General features: G+C 46.0%; 2 protein-coding genes across 5 annotated transcripts; both read left to right on the forward strand.

The window, feature by feature from the left end:
• Positions 1-593: 593 nt before the first annotated feature.
• Positions 594-11,115, forward strand: LOC143160243 (pancreatic alpha-amylase-like). Of its 4 annotated transcripts, none has more exons than XM_076337924.1 (11): positions 594-661; positions 3,116-3,331; positions 4,895-5,041; positions 5,343-5,540; positions 6,900-7,130; positions 8,035-8,168; positions 8,256-8,378; positions 8,491-8,590; positions 8,802-8,923; positions 9,033-9,158; positions 10,353-11,115. In XM_076337924.1, the coding sequence occupies exons 2-11, from the start codon at positions 3,164-3,166 to the stop codon at positions 10,540-10,542; spliced, it is 1,539 nt and encodes a 512-aa protein (XP_076194039.1). In that variant the 5' UTR covers positions 594-661; positions 3,116-3,163; the 3' UTR covers positions 10,543-11,115. The 4 variants fall into 4 exon arrangements, with proteins under 4 accessions (XP_076194039.1, XP_076194040.1, XP_076194041.1 ...); XM_076337925.1 differs by lacking the exon at positions 594-661 and adding an exon at positions 836-1,527; XM_076337926.1 differs by lacking the exon at positions 594-661 and adding an exon at positions 3,848-4,042 and having other exon boundaries at positions 3,270-3,331.
• A 4,428-nt stretch (positions 11,116-15,543) lies between these two features.
• Positions 15,544-20,272, forward strand: LOC143160244 (pancreatic alpha-amylase). Its single transcript, XM_076337928.1, has 10 exons — positions 15,544-16,004; positions 16,604-16,750; positions 16,957-17,144; positions 17,877-18,117; positions 18,518-18,651; positions 18,739-18,861; positions 18,974-19,073; positions 19,285-19,406; positions 19,516-19,641; positions 19,958-20,272. The coding sequence occupies exons 1-10, from the start codon at positions 15,837-15,839 to the stop codon at positions 20,145-20,147; spliced, it is 1,539 nt and encodes a 512-aa protein (XP_076194043.1). The 5' UTR covers positions 15,544-15,836; the 3' UTR covers positions 20,148-20,272.
• The last annotated feature ends 751 nt before the right edge of the window (positions 20,273-21,023 follow it).

A 21,023-nucleotide genomic window follows, 5' to 3' on the forward strand; every position in this document is an offset into this window, starting at 1 on the left:
TGGTCTGTATCTGGGTGGAGCCGCTTCTCAAAGCTTTGTGACTCAGTTTATCGCACACACACACAGGTGTGTGACAGAGGAGACAGGCAATACGGCCCAGCACCCACTTTGAGTTACAAGTACAGAACCAAGCTATTAAAACGTTGCATAAAAGGCCGACTGGGCAAATTTTCACACCAGTGAAGTGTAGGGTAAGAGCAAAGGGGTGCTATACTCAACGACAAAAACACTTAAAAAAAAGGAAAAAGTGAGATGAAGTGTATATGCAGAGATACTTCCTTTCTCAAATCTCGGGAACAAATACATTCCAGAACGTAGTTTTATCTTGAATCAACGTAACCACGTGTAACACAAAGCTTTTAGGTAAGCCCGTTTATTTTACCGTATAACGATTGCTCTTAAAGTAACGCAGCTGACCGGCGGGGGCGGCAGCGCTGGAGGGCCGCGGTCCCCCCGCTCCCGGCCGCGGTCCCTCCGCGCTGCCTCCGCTCCCCGCCGCGGTGCCTCCGCGCGCCGCTCCGCCCCAGCGGAAGGGGCGGGGCGGGGTTGGGTGGGGCTGGGCTGAGCTGAGCGGCGGGCGGGAGGAGGCCGGGGGAGCCGGCCGAGAAACGGCGCGGCCGGGCCCCGGAGCGTACGGCCGAAGTTCCGCGGCTTGCTTGCGGTGCGTGTGCTGCCCGCCCGCGGGGAAGGGGCCCGGCCGGGCGGGCGGTGGGTAGCGGGGGGGGGGGTGGGCGTTGCGTGAGGGGCTTGTGCGAGGGGCAGCGCCGCGCCTCTGACGGAGCTGCCGCCGCCGAGTCGCTTCGTCCGGCCGAAACGTGCAGCCGCTGAGGGAAGCCCCGCGGGGAGCGACGGGGGGTTCACGCGGAAGCTGCTGTGCTGTAACGGCCTTTTATCTGCGGCTTCAGCAGGCCCGCGTCGGACCGCTCGCACGTTCAAATGTCGTTGCGAGTGTTTCGGAGACAGCGGCCGAGTTTCTTCCGCAGGCTTTGACCCAGCAGAAGACGAGCTGACCCGAGTTCTCAGGTTGTCCGGGGCAGCGATAGCGTTCTTCAGAAACGCGTTCTTTGAACTGCCGTCGGTCGCGCGCTCTTTCCTTCCGTAGAGGGATACAGGCCTCTTTCAAAAGCATTTTGAAGCGACAGCCTCCGGAGTGCGTTGGGGATTTCAACGTCTCCGTTCTCTTGCCATCGCTTGTACGGAAGCCAGAGCGGCCGTAAACCTGTTTCAAAGGAACGAAAAACTACGTTCAGTCGCCTCTTCAAGCACTAGGCCTTGGAGCTGGTTGGGTCAAAATACATTATTCTTACTGCTTTGTGTAGTTTACTGCTTTGTGCGCTTACCGCTGTAAGTAAGAATTGTCAGTCTGATAAATGGCTTCTCTCACCAGAGAAGCTCGAAGTTTCTTAGCTCGTTTTCTGTTAATGTATGTCCTTCCTGTCGGGGCAAAGAACCATTCTTTCGTGGAAATGGAAGCACGCAGAACAACTTCTTACGGCTGAAATCTATCTGTATGCTGAAGATCTTCAAGTAAATAATTTCATTAAAATTATTTTGTTCACGAGCAGAAAACCAAGCCAAATTTACCAAATGATTCATTCTAAATAACCCCGGCTGCCTGAAGTACAGTGACAGCTGGTAGCAACAGGCTCTGGAAGGCGGGTTCTGCGCTTTATAAACGGGCATATTTTGTGCTTGCGTTTGCTCCAAGGAGCGCAGCTCCACTGACTGAGAGCTGCGGATCGTCCTTTCCTTGAAATACAAATGAGGGTCCTGTGGTAGAAATCTCGTAAGATTTTATATCAACTTTTGTTTGGGCACCTGTACCATAGCAGGTTGGGGTTTTCAGCAGGGCATTCCCAAATGTGTACTGAATCAGGAAAGGGTGCGGGTTTCTTTCGTGTAGCAAACCTGAAGGCCCTCGTGTTCATGTTTAAACCTTCACTGAAGTGTTTGGTGTCCCCTGTGACAGCACCCGGGAATCACCCGATTCCCTCTTTGCCCTGCGTTGCTTCTGTGTTAAGATAGCTTTGTAAAAAGGGTACTTGGAGGAAAGGAATGATATTCTGTGTTTCGTTATTTAAGGGAAGTAGTAGTTCAGCCTTTTTGCAGAAGATCTTGTAGGAATTCCTTGTGTCTCAGACTCTCTAAATCAACTTCTAAACACGAAGAGTGCAAAATGAGATCGTAAATTGTGTAATGTAAATCTTGATAGTCGTTTGACTTCTGGCTTGTTATAAGTTGCTTTAGATGAGAAAAAGGAGGGGCGATTTTAATAGGCTTGTCATCTGTGTTCGTACATAAGTAAATGCCAATATGATATGAATTGGGAAGTACAGTTCTTAGCCTAGCTTATCGGAAGGCGATGCAGCTGGTTTTCCTCCTCTGGAAAGCTCCTTCAGTGCATTTGCCGAACTCTGAACCTGGGCACTGAGAAAGGAGCCTTCTCGGTTACGGAGCTTGGCAGCGCTTCTAACCTCTGCATGCCATTGCGCTGCGTTCTCTGGGAGAAGAACATCTCCACGCGAGCTGTACAGGTGTACACAGATTAAACATTTCGCGTTTCTGGTTTTGAGTCAGCATAGCCACTTCTGTACCTGGGAGATCTTCCAAGATCAGGGCTGTTGTCTGAATGATGTCACGCGTACCACGAGCGACAGACTCGCGTATGTTAGACCTCCAAAATATCTGGGGTTTCGTGGCACATCGCGATAAGAAACGTGCTGCTTGGCTAAATGTGCACAAGTCATTGTAAAGCAGATTGGAAAGAAGATGCCTCTCAAGGATAAATAGGAACGTAAACTATTATACATGAAAATGAGAAATGAAATGTCCATTTCAGTCTGTATAAGTGCTCCTTTGCCTTTTGGGGTTGTTTTTGGCTTTACACTAATGAAAATACAACTTTTGCACACTAGGGAAAGCCTGTATTAGACAAGGTCTGAATTTTAACTTCAGAAAAACAAAGTTATCATTAGTATGGGGGGTTGATATAGCTTAGATAGAATCCAATTCTCAAACAAAATGACAATCAAGTAAAGTTAAGTAAATACGATGCCAGAGATGGGCATTTACTTTTAAAGGTGTGTTTTGTAACGTGTACTTTACCCTCTTGCAGGAACGTAAATAGGCAGTAAGAAGAGCGCAACTGATCCCAGAGCACAGGATGGGTATCTCTTTTCTTCTGTTAATCGTAGGGTTTTGCTGGGCGCAGTACAACCCTCATACTCTCTCTGGGAGGACGTCTATTGTGCATCTCTTTGAATGGCGCTGGGCCGATATTGCTCTGGAGTGTGAACGCTATTTAGCTCCTAACGGATTTGGAGGAGTTCAGGTATGTCTGTTCTTATCAGTAGGCAGTAAAATTGCTACATAGATGATAATTTGTTTTTCAGAGAAAATGTTTAATTCACCAAAGGACAGGTACTGAGAAAGAAAAATAGAAATTGGTAATGGAAGTAGTAAATGCTGACAAATACATTCTTCAGCCGTCATCGTGTAAGCATGAATGTATTTCATCGCTCCAAAGTGCCTGTTTTGCGCGCTGTGCTATTACATTTAGATGAATTAGAATTGTGTATCACTGGCTAAATCTTTTTTTTTAGTGCTGTGAAGAGTAACCGATGTTTATCTGCTTGATATTATTTAAATCAAGGGAAGCTCTTAAGAGCTAGATAAACGTAAAATGAAACTATGACTGAAAAAAGGGGCTCCCAAAGAGAATAGCTAAGTTCTGAAGGTTTTAAACAAAGAAATGTAAAAGGCTGCTAATTGCATTCACCCAAACGGGCAAGTTTCTCTCCGTCAAGCCTAGTGTCAGAGTAAGCCATTAAGAGACCCTTCTTTGCAGGAACCTGGGGTGAGCAGGCAGAAGTGATCCGAACACAGGTTCTGGTGGAGGTGTGTCGATGCGCATCTGTTCCGTCTGAACAACAGACGTGTTCCTGTGGAACCAGTAGTGTCAGACGGCTGGGGTGGTACGGCTGGAGAGCAGTCACCTATTAAACTGTTCCAGTTTGTTTGTCGGATTGCTCAGGAAAAAATGGTGAGAGAAGGCTGCCTGTCTCTTGTAGCCCAGGAGTTTGCAAGTTGGCCTGAGTGAGAACTTGCCCATAATTTTCAAATAATACATCTTTTCTTTGCAACCTTCTTTCCAGGCACACAGGCCTGATTGATTTTAAGCTGATTTCTCAGACTATGGTATACGCTTGGATGTCTTTTTAATCCATGCTCTGACGGGGTCTCAGAAAGAAAGCTTCTTTTAGGTGCAGGCTTGCTGAGCTGGTCACAAAGGTGTGGCAGCTAAGTAGGCTGCAGCCCAGGGATCTTCGTGGGAAATGGTGGGATCAGGGGGTTGTGCCCAGAGACTTGGAGGTAGCAGGAAAAGCTAGTTGCTTGAAAAGTATCCTGGGAAGAGTCTATAAAAGGAAGAGGTATAGCTTACCTGGAAGCGGTGACAAGTCTCATGTCAGGAACGCTTTTATCCAAAACATTACAAAAAAGGGCAGTCGGATCAATTTTAAGGGCAGGATGTTACGCCAGTTGTTCTGCAGCCAGATCCTTCCTGATTCTGGGCTATCTCTATTGACCTAGTCCTTCAGATTTCAGACCCTTCTTTTGATCTTTGAGGCCTGCATTCATGAAGCTAATTAGGACACTATGTCCATGGACATAATTTTTGTAGTATGTTTCTACCTGCTGAAGGTCCAGGCCTAAGTCTTTTATTTCCAGCCCACTACACTGTAAGCAGAGGATACCAAGGATCTACGTGGGTTAGGTATTGTGAGCGTGAAAGGGACCCGATTTTCTATTTTTATGTTCTTTCTCTAACAATGCTGGGCAAACAAATAAACCATTATCAGTATCCTGTTACCAAGAGACACCATCTTGTTCACAGATTTCACCTCCAAATGAAAATGTTATCATTACTGACCCCTGGCAACCGTGGTGGGAGAGATACCAGCCCGTCAGCTACAAGCTGTGCACACGATCCGGGAATGAAACTGAATTTAGAGATATGGTGACCAGGTGCAACAATGTTGGAGTACGTGCTTTGAAAACCTTCTGGTGTTAACCATGCAAGGATATAGACACCTGGTAATTTAGAAGGGAAGACGTGGTAGCACTGGAGTGAAGATGGGGGGGGGGGAGGGGGGGCGGCGTTCTGCCTGTTGAGATGCATGTTGTATCACCGCTGCTATACGTTAATAAAAGAGAAATATTTTAAATAATTGCAAGCAAGCAGAAATAGGGGGATAGGGCAGGAGGTAAGAAAGAGAGAACGTTAATTAGTCGTGCCGTGGGAAGTAGCTTTCTCAAATTGAAATGTGACTACTATCCTCTAGGTACATATTTATGTGGATGCAGTAATCAACCATATGTGCGGAGCTAATGCTGGTGCTGGCAACCATGCTACTTGTGGAAGCTATTTCAATGCAAAGACTGAAGATTTTCCTGCTGTGCCATATTCTGGCTGGGACTTTAATGATGGTAAATGTAAATCTAGAAGTGGAGACATTGAGAATTATCATGATATAGCTCAGGTAAACCTAGAACTATAAATATATTTATTCATGAACATCCGTTCCTGGCCTGGGGTTTCTTTGCTCCCCTTTACTGTCAGACATTTTTTTAAAAACAAAACAAAACAAAAACCCTCATGGGAAACCATCCAAGTTGATAATAGACGTCAGCGTTGCTCTCAGGAACACCACTTCTTAGAGGGATAGCTCTGCTTGAGCCAACGGCTCAAATTCAGATTTAGACAAATGTGCTTAGGTACTTTTAAAGACAGTTTTAAAGCTCATAAAATCTATTTAGGGATTATCTTGTGTGGGGTTTTTATGTTTAAAAAAAAAAGGTAAGAGTTATTTTTTGCCCTTTATTGTAATTTGGAAGTTTTCTTTGGTCTCAATGTCAGGAGAGAGAGATTAGGATTTCATAAAGAAAAATAGTAATGCTAAAATCTTGAGACTCAACCTTCTGTTTAGAGATTTCTCTTCCTAAGAGTGAGTCTGTTCCTCTATATCAGATTACGAGGTCAGGACTTTAAAACCACCACAGAATGAAAAATTATTTTATAAATACCTGTCTGTCTTGAGTAATGTCTTATGCCTTCAAAAGCATTTGATCTTTTCTGAATCTAAGTTGAGGGGAGAGGTGTTTTGGAGAAAGGGCAGAAGAAGGGGAGACTCTAAATGTCCCTGAATTCTTGAGCGGTTCTAAAGGAGCATCTTTATAGCCAATCCTTTAGTACAGTTTGCAACACAGGCTGATGCACCTTGCTCTCTCCAGGCAGGTGTGCATAGCCACGGAAACCCATCGTAAGAGTTATTAAAAAAAGCATTTCAGTATATTCAGTGTATGTTTAAAGTATTCTTTTGATGAGAATCGATGCCCATCATTTTGTATTTACAGGAAACAAAGGCAAAAAGGGGACAGAAAACAAGAGTTTAATGTTTCGTAAGGCTACAATAACTCAAGATTTTTAAAAGACTTAGAAATACAATTTCTAGAAAACTTTCCTACATCAGAGAAGAAATGAGTGCATTTGAAATAGTAATGAATCTGTTCCTTAATACAATGGAGTAAAAATGATTTCTCATGTTTCTGCCCTATACTTGCATTAAAAAGCTGATTATAGATTTAATGGTTTGACTTTCTGTTATAATCCTTCAGCACCTACAGCTGTGTAAGCTGGGTGAATGCGGACTTCTTAATGCTCCTTTTGTGTAGATGACTGCCCCAGATAACTGTCCAAGGCAAAGACACGCATGGAGAACAATGGCTAGTGAAGGTTTTATTCTGGCATTGTGATGTAGATAATAGAATTCAAAATGTATGTAGAACGCTACATTTAGCTTATTAGGTGAAAAATGTTTCATTTCAGAATTTTTATATAGGTGCGAGACTGCCGCTTGGTTAGCCTTCTTGATCTGGCCCTGGAGAAGGACTACGTACGCTCAAAAGTTGCTGAGTACATGAACTACCTCATTGATATTGGCGTAGCAGGCTTCCGGATTGATGCTGCCAAGCATATGTGGCCTGGGGATCTGAAGGCGATTTTAGGCAAGCTGAAAGATCTAAGTACTAGATGGTTTTCTGCAGGAGCTAAACCTTTCATTTACCAGGAGGTAATCTTTATTTTTTTTAATTGTACTTCACAAACATATTTCTTGCAGGCACAGTTACAGACTCAGTCGCACACTGGAAGCGATGCTTTGCTTGAGCTGGGCCCAAGCAGCTTTCAGACTCCAGATCTATAGAAATCGTCATCGAGATTTAATAACCATAATTTACAAATATCTAATCTGCCCACGTATGGTCATTGACATGCACAATGCCCCAGTTGTTTTGGACCTTCTGGAAGTAGGTAACCTGGAAATTTCGCTTGAGATGAAATTTACTGCATCGAAGTTAGTGTAAAAATTCTGTTGGTTTAAAAAAGAGATTTCACTCCCTGAATTTTAAATTCTGGGTAATAAATTGCAACAGAAGATATGAATGGTGATTACGGTCTGAAACTTCGTTTTCCAATGGCATAACCACTGTTACTTGACATTCCGTGTTTGTGTTTTACGTTTGAATAACAAATCCTAACCAGACCTAAGAAGCAGGTAATTGTTGGCTTCATTCAGCAGAAGCTAAAGTTGCTAGACATGTTTTACTAAGTCAGTATGTTGCCTGCAAGGTCTAGGGCAAATAGTGAAACATTCTTTAGCTACAGAGTGAAATGAGGTTGCCCATGTGCTGGAAGCAGAGGCGTTGGTGACTGGACTAAATATAAAGTTGCTACGGCCCAAGCCTTAATAATTAAGATTGTGATCAATCAGGGTAAGGAGATTTAGGATGGAGATGGAAAACAAGTTCGCAGCTAGGCTGAGATGAAGAAGATAGCTTTAAATACAATTTTGCAAGTAAGCCAAATAATATACTTAGCTTAAGTAGTGCCTCTTCCTTAAACCAATGTCTAGGGCAGCGCCTTTTACTTGTTTGGTTTTATAAGTAGAAAGGAATGCTCTATCTTTCCTCTACCAGGTAATTGACTTGGGCGGCGAGCCGATCAAAGGCAGTGACTACTTTGGAAATGGCCGAGTGACGGAATTCAAATACGGTGCAAAACTGGGGACAGTGATCCGCAAGTGGAACGGAGAAAAGATGGCCTACTTAAAGTAAGGATGGCGATGGTGCGACTTACCCGGGATACGCTGGATACGCCAGCTGACAGGGTAGCTTCAAGTCTTTGTGGTTTTGGCTAGGAACTGGGGAGAAGGCTGGGGCTTTGTGCCTTCCGACAGAGCCCTGGTCTTTGTGGATAATCACGACAACCAGCGGGGTCACGGGGCCGGCGGAGCTTCCATTCTAACCTTCTGGGACCCCAGGTAAGGGATTGCTCTTGTCTGGGTGGTGCTTCTTCCTTTTGCTTGTTTGCCTGTCGGTTCCCTGGCACGGTTTGTCTTTCCACGTCTCATTACTTCTTTCTCTAACGAACAGGCTTTATAAAATGGCAGTTGGTTTCATGCTTGCTCATCCGTATGGGTTCACGCGTGTGATGTCAAGTTTTCGCTGGCCAAGGTCTTTTGTAAATGGACGGGTAAGCGTGTCATGCTGAAGATACATTCATGGTGAGTGAGGATCAGAGCAGGGCCGGAGAAGCAGTCCGGCGCATTTAAACGTGTTGAGTGATTTCTCTGTCCCGCGTTGGATCTAGCAGGTGGAGATTTGATGCTCCATCTGGCTATTCTCTCCAGATAGGCTCTCTGCATTTTCAGTAAGAAGTTTTAAACTTCTCTTTTTAATTGCAGGACGTCAACGACTGGATCGGACCACCGAGTAACTCGGATGGGTCAACAAAGCCTGTTACAATCAATGCAGACTCTACCTGTGGCAACGGCTGGGTTTGTGAACATCGCTGGCATCAAATAAAGTAGGACCCTGTGGAGAAAAAAGAAGCAAAAGCAGTTGCTTTTGCTTCGTGTTCCTCGTGGCTTTAGAGCTCTTGCAGCCACCGTGACAGCCGTTCCTTGCCTTTCCAGGAACATGGTTATCTTCCGTAATGTGGTGGACGGTCAGCCTTTCTCCAGCTGGTGGGACAACGGCAGCAATCAAGTAGCTTTTGGCCGTGGTAATAAAGGCTTCATCGTTTTTAATAATGATGACTGGTAAGTAAGAGAGGAATAAACTACAATTCTTCTAGTTAGCAGAGAAAGCTTTTAAGGTGTTGCGAGCTCCAACAGAGCTTTGTAACAGACGCTTCCTCTGTCTCAGTTGTTGGCAGTTTAAACTTAGCATCCTCCACTCTCCCAGGAGCACTCTTCACTGTCCGAGGTTAGGCCTTGTACTGTGCTCTTGCTATTGCCCAGTTCCTGGAGTTGGCTGTATCACTGAAGAGCATGGTCAGCCAGCAACGTCCGAAATTACAGAAACGAGGGAACTTGGTGACTCGGGGATATGGTCCAAGAGTGACAGTTTTAAAAACTGTCTTGCAGTCTTGTACGCGAGAGGGACATGACTTGAGAGACCGGGAGTGTGTCAGATCTGTAATAATTTAGGAGTAGGTTGGGGTGAGGAGCAATTTGAAGGATGTAGTAGTTGAGTTCTCAGTCTTCCAGCCTACTGTGCAGTCCATAACAACAGTTCCTTTTGGACATCCTGCAAAGACTTGAGAAGAGTTTTATTAGGGCTGACAGTTCTTTAGGCTATTTTGGTATGTTGTTCTAGGGTACTGTGATGTCAGGAATACAATATCTGCGTGGAATCTGGCATTTCTCAAGTACCTTTAAGCTCCTTAAAAAACAGGTTACTAACAGAGACGTTTCTGAGAACTTGTGATGGGATAGTCTGAAAAAGCTAACTGGGGTTTGGTAGGGAAAATGAGAATTGCACTAGAGTGCAGTTTGAAGCTCTGGAGTTCAAGTCCTAAAGTTCCTGGAGAGTGAGAACACCCAAGCTTCCTGTCATTGCTGGGAAATACTTAAATCCTATTATATTAATTAATTTATTTACGTAATTATTTTTCTTCATTGTAAAGGAGCGTAATTCTGTGTGATTAGAACCAGATTCCTTTAAGTGCCCATAATGTAAGAGAGCTCACATGAAAAATTATTTAAACTGGTGTGTGTTGACCAGCCTTGTGACGCCTGAGCACAGCATGAACCTTTGGTGTCTTTCTAGGCTCCTCACTCAGTAGCCCTAGAGTATTGTCATTTGGTGGGAGAATAGACTCTGGAGTGTCCAGAGAAGTGCTGCAGAACAACAACTCCAGAATTACCTAACACCTGAGAAGGTCTCTAACGTGAGTTTCAAAGCATTTGAGAGTCCAAATAATCCTTACGGCATTTCAATATTTTCCAAAGGTCTTTGAATGTAACTCTGCAGACTGGTCTGCCTGCTGGCACTTACTGCGATGTCATTTCTGGGCAAAAGAAAGGTGACTACTGTACCGCAGTTGAAGTTCATGTTGCTGCTGATGGCGTGGCTAATTTCCTGATTAGTAACGAAGATGAAGACCCATTCATTGCAATTCATGTTGACGCCAAATTGTAACCAGATCTGTGGTGCACGTGTTTTTTCTTCTCTTCTGTATTTTTGCTAACAGCGTACAAGGTCTGATTCTCTTGGCTCTCCGGCACCGAATGAACCGTGATAGAGCAAAGTCCATTAGTTTATATTAATGAAATAGCGAGTAGCTGCTATACAGAGCCAGGAGCTAGTGGTGCTAGCGCAGATCTGGAAGAGGCAGTATACACCCGCTTGCCTTTGTAATTGCGCTTTATTCAGTTAAAGTACTAATAAAAAATGAAAGGAGACAATTGAAATGACTTAATTTTAAATTGTGCTGCTCTGTGCATAAGTGGAAATGTAGTTCTCTTTATGGGGAAGCTGGACTAGGAATTAACAGCACGTCTGAAACTCAAGAGAAGACACCTTTGGGCTGAAACATGGCGCAATTCAAGTTGATGCCACGTTATAACTCAGTTGAAAATGCGTTTCTTCCATTGGTCTGTGCATTATTGTTTCCCCCACATGTGATTCCCTGGTATTGGAGCGTGAGTGATCCTCTGTGTCTAGTGAATAATAAATGGCAATCAAATTGAAGGGTAATGCTTTTTCCCTTAACGAATTGGATTGTGACTTTATCACGTCATCACTAGTGGCAATGCAGTGGTGGGTTTTAAGGCAGTGCAGCACTCCATTTCCCGCATCACAGAAACACGGGAGAAAATGGAATAAATAAAACCCCCAAACCAACACCTGCGTCAGTTAAAAGGCGGCATTCCCAAGGCCGATACGTCCACGCACGTCTGTATCCCAGAGCAGCCGCGTTGCGGGCAGTCGGCGATGAGCGGTGCCTACACACAGAGTTTATCTGTTTGTGGCGACAAACCAAACCCGGGGTCTGGGTGGTCAGAGGACGTTGGGCCGCGCCAATCAATTATTCCAGCCTATGACATCAGTCAAGCCAGCGGGTTGCCTGGTTCACCATCAGCTTGTGCCCGTGCCAATCAAAAGCGCCCGTCTTCCGTCGTTAGCCCCAGCGGCTTGCCGCAAACTAGCGTTCGCTGTGGCCGTTCCAGAGGCGTCTGAGAAGCGAGCTGTATGTCCAAGCATCGCTCAGACCTCGTGCCAGTGGCTGAAGCGCAGCACATTCTTGTCTCTGTGGTGCGTTAGGCTTGCTTATTCTGTCATATCTCGGAGAATTACGCAGAGGGAGCAGAGATTTGGCGGCTCTCCCAATGTCGTTGTCAGTCGTGAGAAAATGCCGGGGTAAATGTGAGAGCGCAGCCCTTGCGCTAAATCAGAACGTCTGCTTGGCCAAAAGTACTCGTTGCGACCCAGTCTGGAGGGGCAAATGGGAGAGGAACGCTGGGATTTATTATTGTTGAGGTCAAGGTGTGCTTTCACGGGCTGTTTCCCTTCTGTGGCGGGGGAGAGCGCGGGTGTTGGGGGTGGATATTGGCTCTCGCTGTGCCCACGGCTCGGCGTGTCTGGCAAGGCAGTCATGGCGCGGGAGGAATGGGCCGGGTAGCGTCCCTGGCCCGGCGGCTGGACCCACTGTCTGTCTCCCTTGCTCGCTGTGGCCAGCAGCGCCTTGCTGAGGGCAGGGCTGGCAAAACGCAGCCCCTGGGTCTGCTCACTGGAGCGGTGTCAAAGGTTGGGAGACCCGTGTGGCAGGGGATGTTAAGAGCCATTGCAAACCTGTCGCTTGCCCCCGGGGGTGGGGTCAGGGAGCCCTCCTGCTCCTTTGAAACAGACTGGCTTCACTTGTTTGTGCAAACTGGGGTGGCAAAGGGATGTGTTTCACATCCATGTTGTGCTAGAACGTCCCTGAAGTTAATTTTCAGGAAAGCTGGTTTAAAAGCATGACAGCTTGTGTAGTGTGTGATAGTGGCAGTGTCCTGGCAGCTGAAAATTTACAATCAAGATGATGAATACTTCTCTGCTGTGGAAACTGGCATGATTTTTTAGGTCCTACAGCTATGACAGCTTAATCTTTTCTTGTACTGGCTCTTTCTCCGCTTCTCTGAAACCACTGTTTGCCACCCTTCCCGGCATTTGCGGTGGACTTGCTATGGCAGATACCACTGAAGTTTGAGAACCGTTTCTTTCCTGAGAGGAGGACAGTCTCAACTTTGTAGCACGTTATGATACTCACCTGTCTGGTGAGTAGCAATAAATGTGGACATGTTCTTTTTTTTTAAAGATGATAATTCAAGTCTGATATCTCTAACTGAGCATCTTTAAGACTGTCATCTCCCTTTGTCTTTTACGTTGGTTTTAATAACCTGTCTGGGAATGGTTGAATGCTGCATTTAATATACAAGCACACTTACCCGCCTTTTCATAGCCTTCAAGCCATTGTTATGACAGAGCCCAACAATATTGATTATTCATTCGGTCAAGCTAAATAGCAGCGAGGCGGACGATTGCATGGCGATTGCTCTGACTGTGTCAGCGTCCAATGCTCTCTGACCAGCTCCTTTTAGATATTCCATGTGTGGAGGGGGTGTAATGTTTAATATAAAATTTACTTATTTGAAGATAATTGATGCTAGATACTTTTTCTGACTTAGCAGAGCAATACAAAATATACTGATATCACAATACAAATGTAAGTTATGCTTAGCAAAATACAACAATTGCAATATACAGTTCAATCACAATGTCGACGTGATCTCCATTACTGGTCTCTACAACACACTCACCATCAGGATGCTGGGCGTCCCCAGTCACGGGAAAGGAATATGTGGGTTGAAACCAGCTGACGCCCATTGCTATCTTTGAAAATCTTTTGTTAGTTGTTTAGTTTTTATAATCCCTGTTGTGCTGAGCCACGTGTACGCTCCTCCCCATGCTGGTCTGGCTAAACCAGGGCGACAGTCACACTCTTTTATTTAACTCGGGGATAAACAGTTAGGCTACCAGCTGATGCACTCAACTGATGGAGCTGTTTATCTAAAATAAAGGCCACCCTCCAGCCCTCCTTGTGTTGAGATAACGTCAGCATTCTTTGCGACACCTGCGGACGGTTACAGCCTGCATTATTCCCTGAGCTTCCTGGGCAAGTCACTCTTGCCTGCCTCCTCCGAGCCTTCTTCCTTTGGCGGGGTTTATTGGTCCGTCACCTGCTGGTAGGTCTTGCGTAGGCATTGCCACTGCAGCGGTGCATTGGGGAAACGCCGCCGTTGCAGCGCGGTATCGATTGTGCATTCGATTGACAGAGCTGTGCTATGACCACGTAGGGACATATAAGAGCAGGCCTGCTTTTTTAGGTTTGCGGTGTAAAAGCTTGCAAACAAAAGGGTCTCATTTCAATGTCTAGAACCCACATCCTCCAGGTCTTCACAACCACGTTTCCAATGATACCGGGGGATCAAATGGATTAAAACACGGGATTTCAAAACAAAGCCAAACCCTTCCAATGTCTCGTCTGCCCAAAGCTTCAACTCCCCTAAAACTCCCCTGAAAATCAGAGCCAATTTGTCAGGCACCTGACGTTTTTACCGTACCAAAAGTGATGCTGTGTTTGAAACTGCACATTAAATACTTTCTACTTGGGGTAGTACTTCAGAAAGACTGATAAATCGTCGGTGCTGGATGACCACCTTTTCTCCTGCCCTCATGCATTTCCTCAGCATGCTAAAATACTGCCGCGTGTTCAGCGTGAGCTGCTGAATAGCCTGTCACGTGAGGACTCCCGGTCCCCTTGCCGGTGGGTCGGCCGTCCGTTGCATCGGGCTATCGAGGATGGGTCCTTCCTCTCCTTGGCCGACAGCAGTGTATCTCAGTGGAAAACGCAGGTCATTGGAAACTGAATGGTACGCGGTGACGTGCCATCACGTCAATGGAACCCCACCGGGAATGGTGATGTAAAAACCTCAGGCACATTTGGTTGCTCTCGGTATTACTGAGGAATGGGGGGGGTCTGTGCTCACTGAATTGGTAATCACAAGGTGCAGTCATCTCACTGGTTCCTTGCTGTTAGCGAGTAGGCAAGGTCATTCGCAGTAATTTACTATTTCATTGTTGTAGTGGAAAAAGAGACCTTTGATAAGGTCGGTGATACGAAAACGAACAGGTGGGCAAATGGGACCTGCTTCTGCGTTTCGTCCTTGAAGACAAATTCTGGGAAAGAGAAGGATGCATGTGACACATTCAATGACGTGGCTGGTTTCAGGAGAAACACGCTAGAGGCAGTTTGGGTACAAAGTACACTGAGGTTTCTTTTCTCTTGGAGTGGATGTGCCATTTTGTGGACTTTTGGTTTTTCTCACAGATACTCATCAAATGTCAGGGATTTTCTGGTCTTCGTATTCTCTCAGAGTGTTGTTTTATCAGTTGCATGACTCGAGCTTATTCATGGAGCGTTATTGCTGGGACTTTGATCTTCCAAATCAGCTCCAAATGGAGACCTGAAATTATGTCGTGAGCAAAAGCCAGAAGGTTTTTTTGAAGGAGGAGATTGTAGGAAAAGCCAGAAGGGACTTGGGCAACAGCTCTGGCTTTCTAATGCAGTTTTATGTCAGGCAGCTAAAACTCATCTGCAGTATCACTTTACATCTGATTTTGGGTTGCCTTCCTTGACTCAGATGAATCATTGGTCATTTAAAGTGAGATGAAACCTTATGCAGAGTCTCTGCTGGAGAGGAGAACACTTGCAGCTCTGATCACTTTCAGTCAGGTAGAGCAACAGCTGCTCTGCACGACCGTGTGAAGAAAGCCCAACAGTTCCTAGCAGGGGTTGGGCAATGATGCTAGAAAAACTCCAGGCATGACAAGGGCTCAGTTTCTAGTTACCAGTGTGATTCACCTGGTGAAGACCCACGACGTGTTGTGTAATACATCTGTTACTGACCGAGAGTGGCTGATCAGCTCCCTTGGTTTGGGCTCGGGCTAATCCTGAGAGCTAGATGCCTCTGAATGCTGGCAAACACATTCATTCTCCTAGAGCTGTTAGATTTCCAGTTGTCTTTTAATCACCTCCCTTTCCTTTCACCTTCCAGAGGCCCCTTTGTGGGTCTATGTGTTATGTTTTGGAATACTTTTGATAAAGTATCTTTGTTTACATGATTGGAAAGCGTACGATTCTGAATTTAGGTGCACTGCTCACAGACCGCTTGGTTTATGATAACGTATAATCATTGTGAAAAGGTATTTTATCTTCAGTTGTTGGGCAATCCAGGAAAAAACAAAACAGAAGAATGGTATCGAGCTAGCTAGCCAAATAATAACCGATAGCACTGATCTGTGTGAATTTTGACAGCTGCAGTAGGAACTTTGTCAACTTGCAGGGGTATAAATTGCCAGCGGAGAGACCACAGCCTTGCACTGAAGGCATCATGCAAGTCCTCCTCCTACTCGCAGCAGCAGGGTTTTGCTGGGCGCAGTACAACCCTCATACTCTCTCTGGGAGGACGTCTATTGTGCATCTCTTTGAATGGCGCTGGGCCGATATTGCTCTGGAGTGTGAACGCTATTTAGCTCCTAACGGATTTGGAGGAGTTCAGGTAAGTTGTTTCCTGTGAGTAGGTAGGAAAACGGTATCGCAGAATTCAATTAATGAATCAAAATGCCTGAATCGGAGACAGCCAGCTCCGAGTGACTTTGGTGTTGGAAAGGGGGGCATGGAAGTAGTAACTGCTGTTAGATGCAGCCCTAGATCCTTCAGGGCCAATGGATGATACGGTGTCTCTAGCAGATCAGTTACAAAGGGGCACGCTTTCCTCTGAAACGCTTGCCCTGCAAAGCTACGTTTTCCTCTTTACCTTGTTCTGAGGGAAGTGCATAAGCATTGAGTTTTGGCTTTCCTAAGGCTGTCACTATTCCAGGTAAAAGTAATTCCTGCGGCTTCAGCCCTCCCATGCGCATGTCCTTGAAAGCAGGCCCATGCTGGACCTGGGCCGCCCACAGGAACAAAAAAAACCTTCTTTCTTGCCAGTCTACAAGACGGACACCTCGCAGACCTGAGCTTATGCTGTGGGAGAGAGAGACTGGGTTGGGCGCTAGCCTGCCTCTGAGGGCAGAGGTGCCGAGTGCAGATTTTCCCCTTAAAACGTTGAAATAAAGCCAGTTGATTTCTTATCAAAGCACATCGTTTCATCTGCAGGTTTCACCTCCAAATGAAAATATTGTCATTACTAACCCGAGCAGACCCTGGTGGGAAAGATACCAGCCCGTCAGCTACAAGCTCTGCACTCGGTCAGGAAACGAAAATGAATTCAGAGACATGGTGACCAGATGCAACAACGTTGGAGTAAGTGCCTTGAAAATCTGTCTCTGATATGGCAAGGAGTGCTGTTTCAGCTGAGGGAAGTTATTGCTGCTGTCCTCAAAGGAGGCATAAGCTGAGAATAAACTGGAGGGGAGAAAAAGATCGAATCGATAGGGATGTGGTAAAGCTCTGGCTATCGCTTCACCGTCATTAGAAAACATACTGAAATGCGCTTACTGCTTTTCCAGGCTCATATTTATGTGGATGCTGTTGTCAACCACATGTGTGGGGCTGCGGGTGGCTCAGGCACCCATTCTACCTGTGGAAGCTATTTTAATGCTGGGGACAGAGATTTTCCAGCTGTGCCGTACTCTGGCTGGGATTTCAATGATGGCAAATGTCGAACTGGCAGTGGAGAAATTGAAAATTATGGTGATATGTATCAGGTAACTTTCTCTGGCAAAAGTTTGAAATCTTCTTCTTTCTCCTTTTTTTTTTTTTTTAACCTGTTGTGTAAACATTACAGTAAGGCCAAGCAAAGGGAGTAGTTCCTCACAAAACCTGTGCTTAGTCACCTGACAAGTGAATGAAGTAGTGAACATAGGTACAGGAAAGGTGCTTGTGGTGCAGAATATTCTAAGTACTGAGAAATCAAGAGCCCTCCCCACGTATTTCACATGGGCGTGTGCAGGAGTTTGCTCCTGAACTGAGCCCAGTGTACTTGGCTCAGCCGGCGAGCTCTTTCTTACAGCTTCTAAACTCAGCTGGTCTTGATAAGGAGCCCCCTTGGAAAACTGACGGTAGCGCAAGGTGGTGTCCTAGTTGAGCGACTTACTCTTTTTTGTAGATGGAATGGGTGGCAGTTCTTTCTCAAGGTTGCTGCTCTTCCTTCGGCCGCTTTGCAGCAATACACCGTGCCATTTCTCCTCCTCAATTCCGATGACATCTGCACGGGGAGGTGATACGCTTCACCAACTGTCCTAACCTGAGTATTGAGCTGTATAGTGAATTTACCCATGTCTTGGTGCAGACCTTGGCATAATTCTCTTCTATGCAAATTAAATATCCAAACAGAATTGATTTTATGGCTCGAAACATGCAAACGTTTCATTGAAAGGTTTTACAAGCTGACAGAGTGGCACCTCAAAACTTTTTTTTTTTTCTTCTTCATTACACTGGTCCGGGACTGCCGCTTGGTTAGCCTTCTTGATCTGGCCCTGGAGAAGGACTACGTACGCTCAAAAGTTGCTGAGTACATGAACTATCTCATTGATATTGGCGTAGCAGGCTTCCGGATTGATGCTGCCAAGCATATGTGGCCTGGGGACATAAGAGCATTTCTGGACAAGCTGAAAAATCTAAATACTAAATGGTTTTCTGCAGGAACAAAACCTTTCATTTACCAGGAGGTAATGTCCATGTTTTTTCCTTTCTGTTTGTCTTTGTCTTTGGTGTCTCTTTTACCTTCCTCCTTCAGAGGAATGGCGGTAATACATCTTCATCCAACTTTACCCCAGAAAGAGCTAGCCATTTCTTTGGAGCAGCCCTGCAGACATAAGTAGTTTTGCTCTTTAAAAATGCCTCCGCAACGGATTGTCATTCAACTTTACCTTTTCTTTCTTCAATCATGTGTTTACATGTATCCATCATGTATTATACCGACTTTGGGTTGATCTACACAGCGGAAATAAACATACTTTATTATTTTTTGTCTAAATGTAAAGCAAGAACTAATGTTGAGGACTGTACACTGCATTTTTTGTCTCTGTGAGACGAGACCAGATGCACAGTTTCTCCTTTGTGTGCCAGGTAATTGACTTGGGCGGCGAGCCGATCAAAGGCAGTGACTACTTTGGAAATGGCCGAGTGACGGAATTCAAATACGGTGCAAAACTGGGGACAGTGATCCGCAAGTGGAACGGAGAAAAGATGGCCTACTTAAAGTAAGGATGGCGATGGTGCGACTTACCCGGGATACGCTGGATACGCCAGCTGACAGGGTAGCTTCAAGTCTTTGTGGTTTTGGCTAGGAACTGGGGAGAAGGCTGGGGCTTTGTGCCTTCCGACAGAGCCCTGGTCTTTGTGGATAATCACGACAACCAGCGGGGTCACGGGGCCGGCGGAGCTTCCATTCTAACCTTCTGGGACCCCAGGTAAGGGATTGCTCTTGTCTGGGTGGTGCTTCTTCCTTTTGCTTGTTTGCCTGTCGGTTCCCTGGCACGGTTTGTCTTTCCACGTCTCATTACTTCTTTCTCTAACGAACAGGCTTTATAAAATGGCAGTTGGTTTCATGCTTGCTCATCCGTATGGGTTCACGCGTGTGATGTCAAGTTTTCGCTGGCCAAGGTCTTTTGTAAATGGACGGGTAAGCGTGTCATGCTGAAGATACATTCATGGTGAGTGAGGATCAGAGCAGGGCCGGAGAAGCAGTCCGGCGCATTTAAACGTGTTGAGTGATTTCTCTGTCCCGCGTTGGATCTAGCAGGTGGAGATTTGATGCTCCATCTGGCTATTCTCTCCAGATAGGCTCTCTGTGTTTTCAGTAAGAAGTTTTAAACTTCTCTTTTTAATTGCAGGACGTCAACGACTGGATCGGACCACCGAGTAACTCGGATGGGTCAACAAAGCCTGTTACAATCAATGCAGACTCTACCTGTGGCGACGGCTGGGTTTGTGAACATCGCTGGCGTCAGATAAAGTAGGACCCTGTGGAGAAAAAAGAAGCAAAAGCAGTTGCTTTTGCTTCGTGTTCCTCGTGGCTTTAGAGCTCTTGCAGCCACCGTGACAGCCGTTCCTTGCCTTTCCAGGAACATGGTTATCTTCCGTAATGTGGTGGACGGTCAGCCTTTCTCCAGCTGGTGGGACAACGGCAGCAATCAAGTAGCTTTTGGCCGTGGTAATAAAGGCTTCATCGTTTTTAATAATGATGACTGGTAAGTCAGCGGGAGAGACCGTGTCCCCAGAGAGAAGCATAGCATCTCTTATCAGCAGTACTGATGGGAAGAGGAATGTCCTCATCTCCTGATAAGAGCATTTACTACAGCCTGAGCTAGAGTCATGCAGTTGCATGCCAGGTCTAGAGAGCCAAAACAGGCGCGTAGGGAGCAAACAGGGATAGGATCAGAAAGCTCACACTTTACTTTGCCCTTCAAAGTAAGGGAGTAGCATCAGGTTCAAAAATCCTATACCTCGCTTGAAATATCTGTTTTGAAAACAATGGACAAATAGCGTTCACTTATTTTCACATAGGAATATGAACATCCATTTGCAAACTGGTCTGCCTGCTGGTACCTACTGCGATGTTATTTCTGGACAAAAGGAGGGCAACAAATGTACTGGAAAACAGGTGTATGTTTCTGGTGATGGAATGGCTAATTTCCAGATTAGTACCAATGCTGAAGATCCCTTCGTTGCAATTCACATTAATGCCAAGTTATAACTCAGTTGAAAATGCATTTCTTCCATTGGTCTGTGCATTATTGTTTCCCCCACATGTGATTCCCTGGTATTGGAGCGTGAGTGATCCTCTGTGTCTAGTGAATAATAAATGGCAATCAAATTGAAGGGTAATGCTTTTTCCCTTAACGAATTGGATTGTAACTTTATCACGTCATCACTAGTGGCAATGCAGTGGTGGGTTTTAAGGCAGTGCAGCACTCCATTTCCCGCATCACAGAAACACGGGAGAAAATGGAATAAATAAAACCCCCAAACCAACACCTGGGTCAGTTAAAAGGCGGCATTCCCAAGGCCGATACGTACACGCACGTCTGTATCCCAGAGCAGCCGCGTTGCGGGCAGTTGGCGATGAGCAGTGCCTACACACAGAGTTTATCTGTTTGTGGCGACAAACCAAACCCGGGGTCTGGGTGGTCAGAGGACGTTGGGCCGCGCCAATCAATTATTCCAGCCTATGACATCAGTCAAGCCAGCGGGTTGCCTGGTTCACCGTCAGCTTGTGCCCGTGCCAATCAAAAGCGCCCGTCTTCCGTCGTTAGCCCCAGCGGCTTGCCGCAAACTAGCGTTCGCTGTGGCCGTTCCAGAGGCGTCTGAGAAGCGAGCTGTATGTCCAAGCATCGCTCAGACCTCGTGCCAGTGGCTGAAGCGCAGCACATTCTTGTCTCTGTGGTGCGTTAGGCTTGCTTATTCTGTCATATCTCGGAGAATTACGCAGAGGGAGCAGAGATTTGGCGGCTCTCCCAATGTCGTTGTCAGTCGTGAGAAAATGCCGGGGTAAATGTGAGAGCGCAGCCCTTGCGCTAAATCAGAACGTCTGCTTGGCCAAAAGTACTCGTTGCGACCCAGTCTGGAGGGG

This window comes from Aptenodytes patagonicus, chromosome 5, assembly GCF_965638725.1.
Source record: "Aptenodytes patagonicus chromosome 5, bAptPat1.pri.cur, whole genome shotgun sequence".
In the NCBI taxonomy this organism is placed as follows: Eukaryota; Metazoa; Chordata; class Aves; order Sphenisciformes; family Spheniscidae; genus Aptenodytes; species Aptenodytes patagonicus.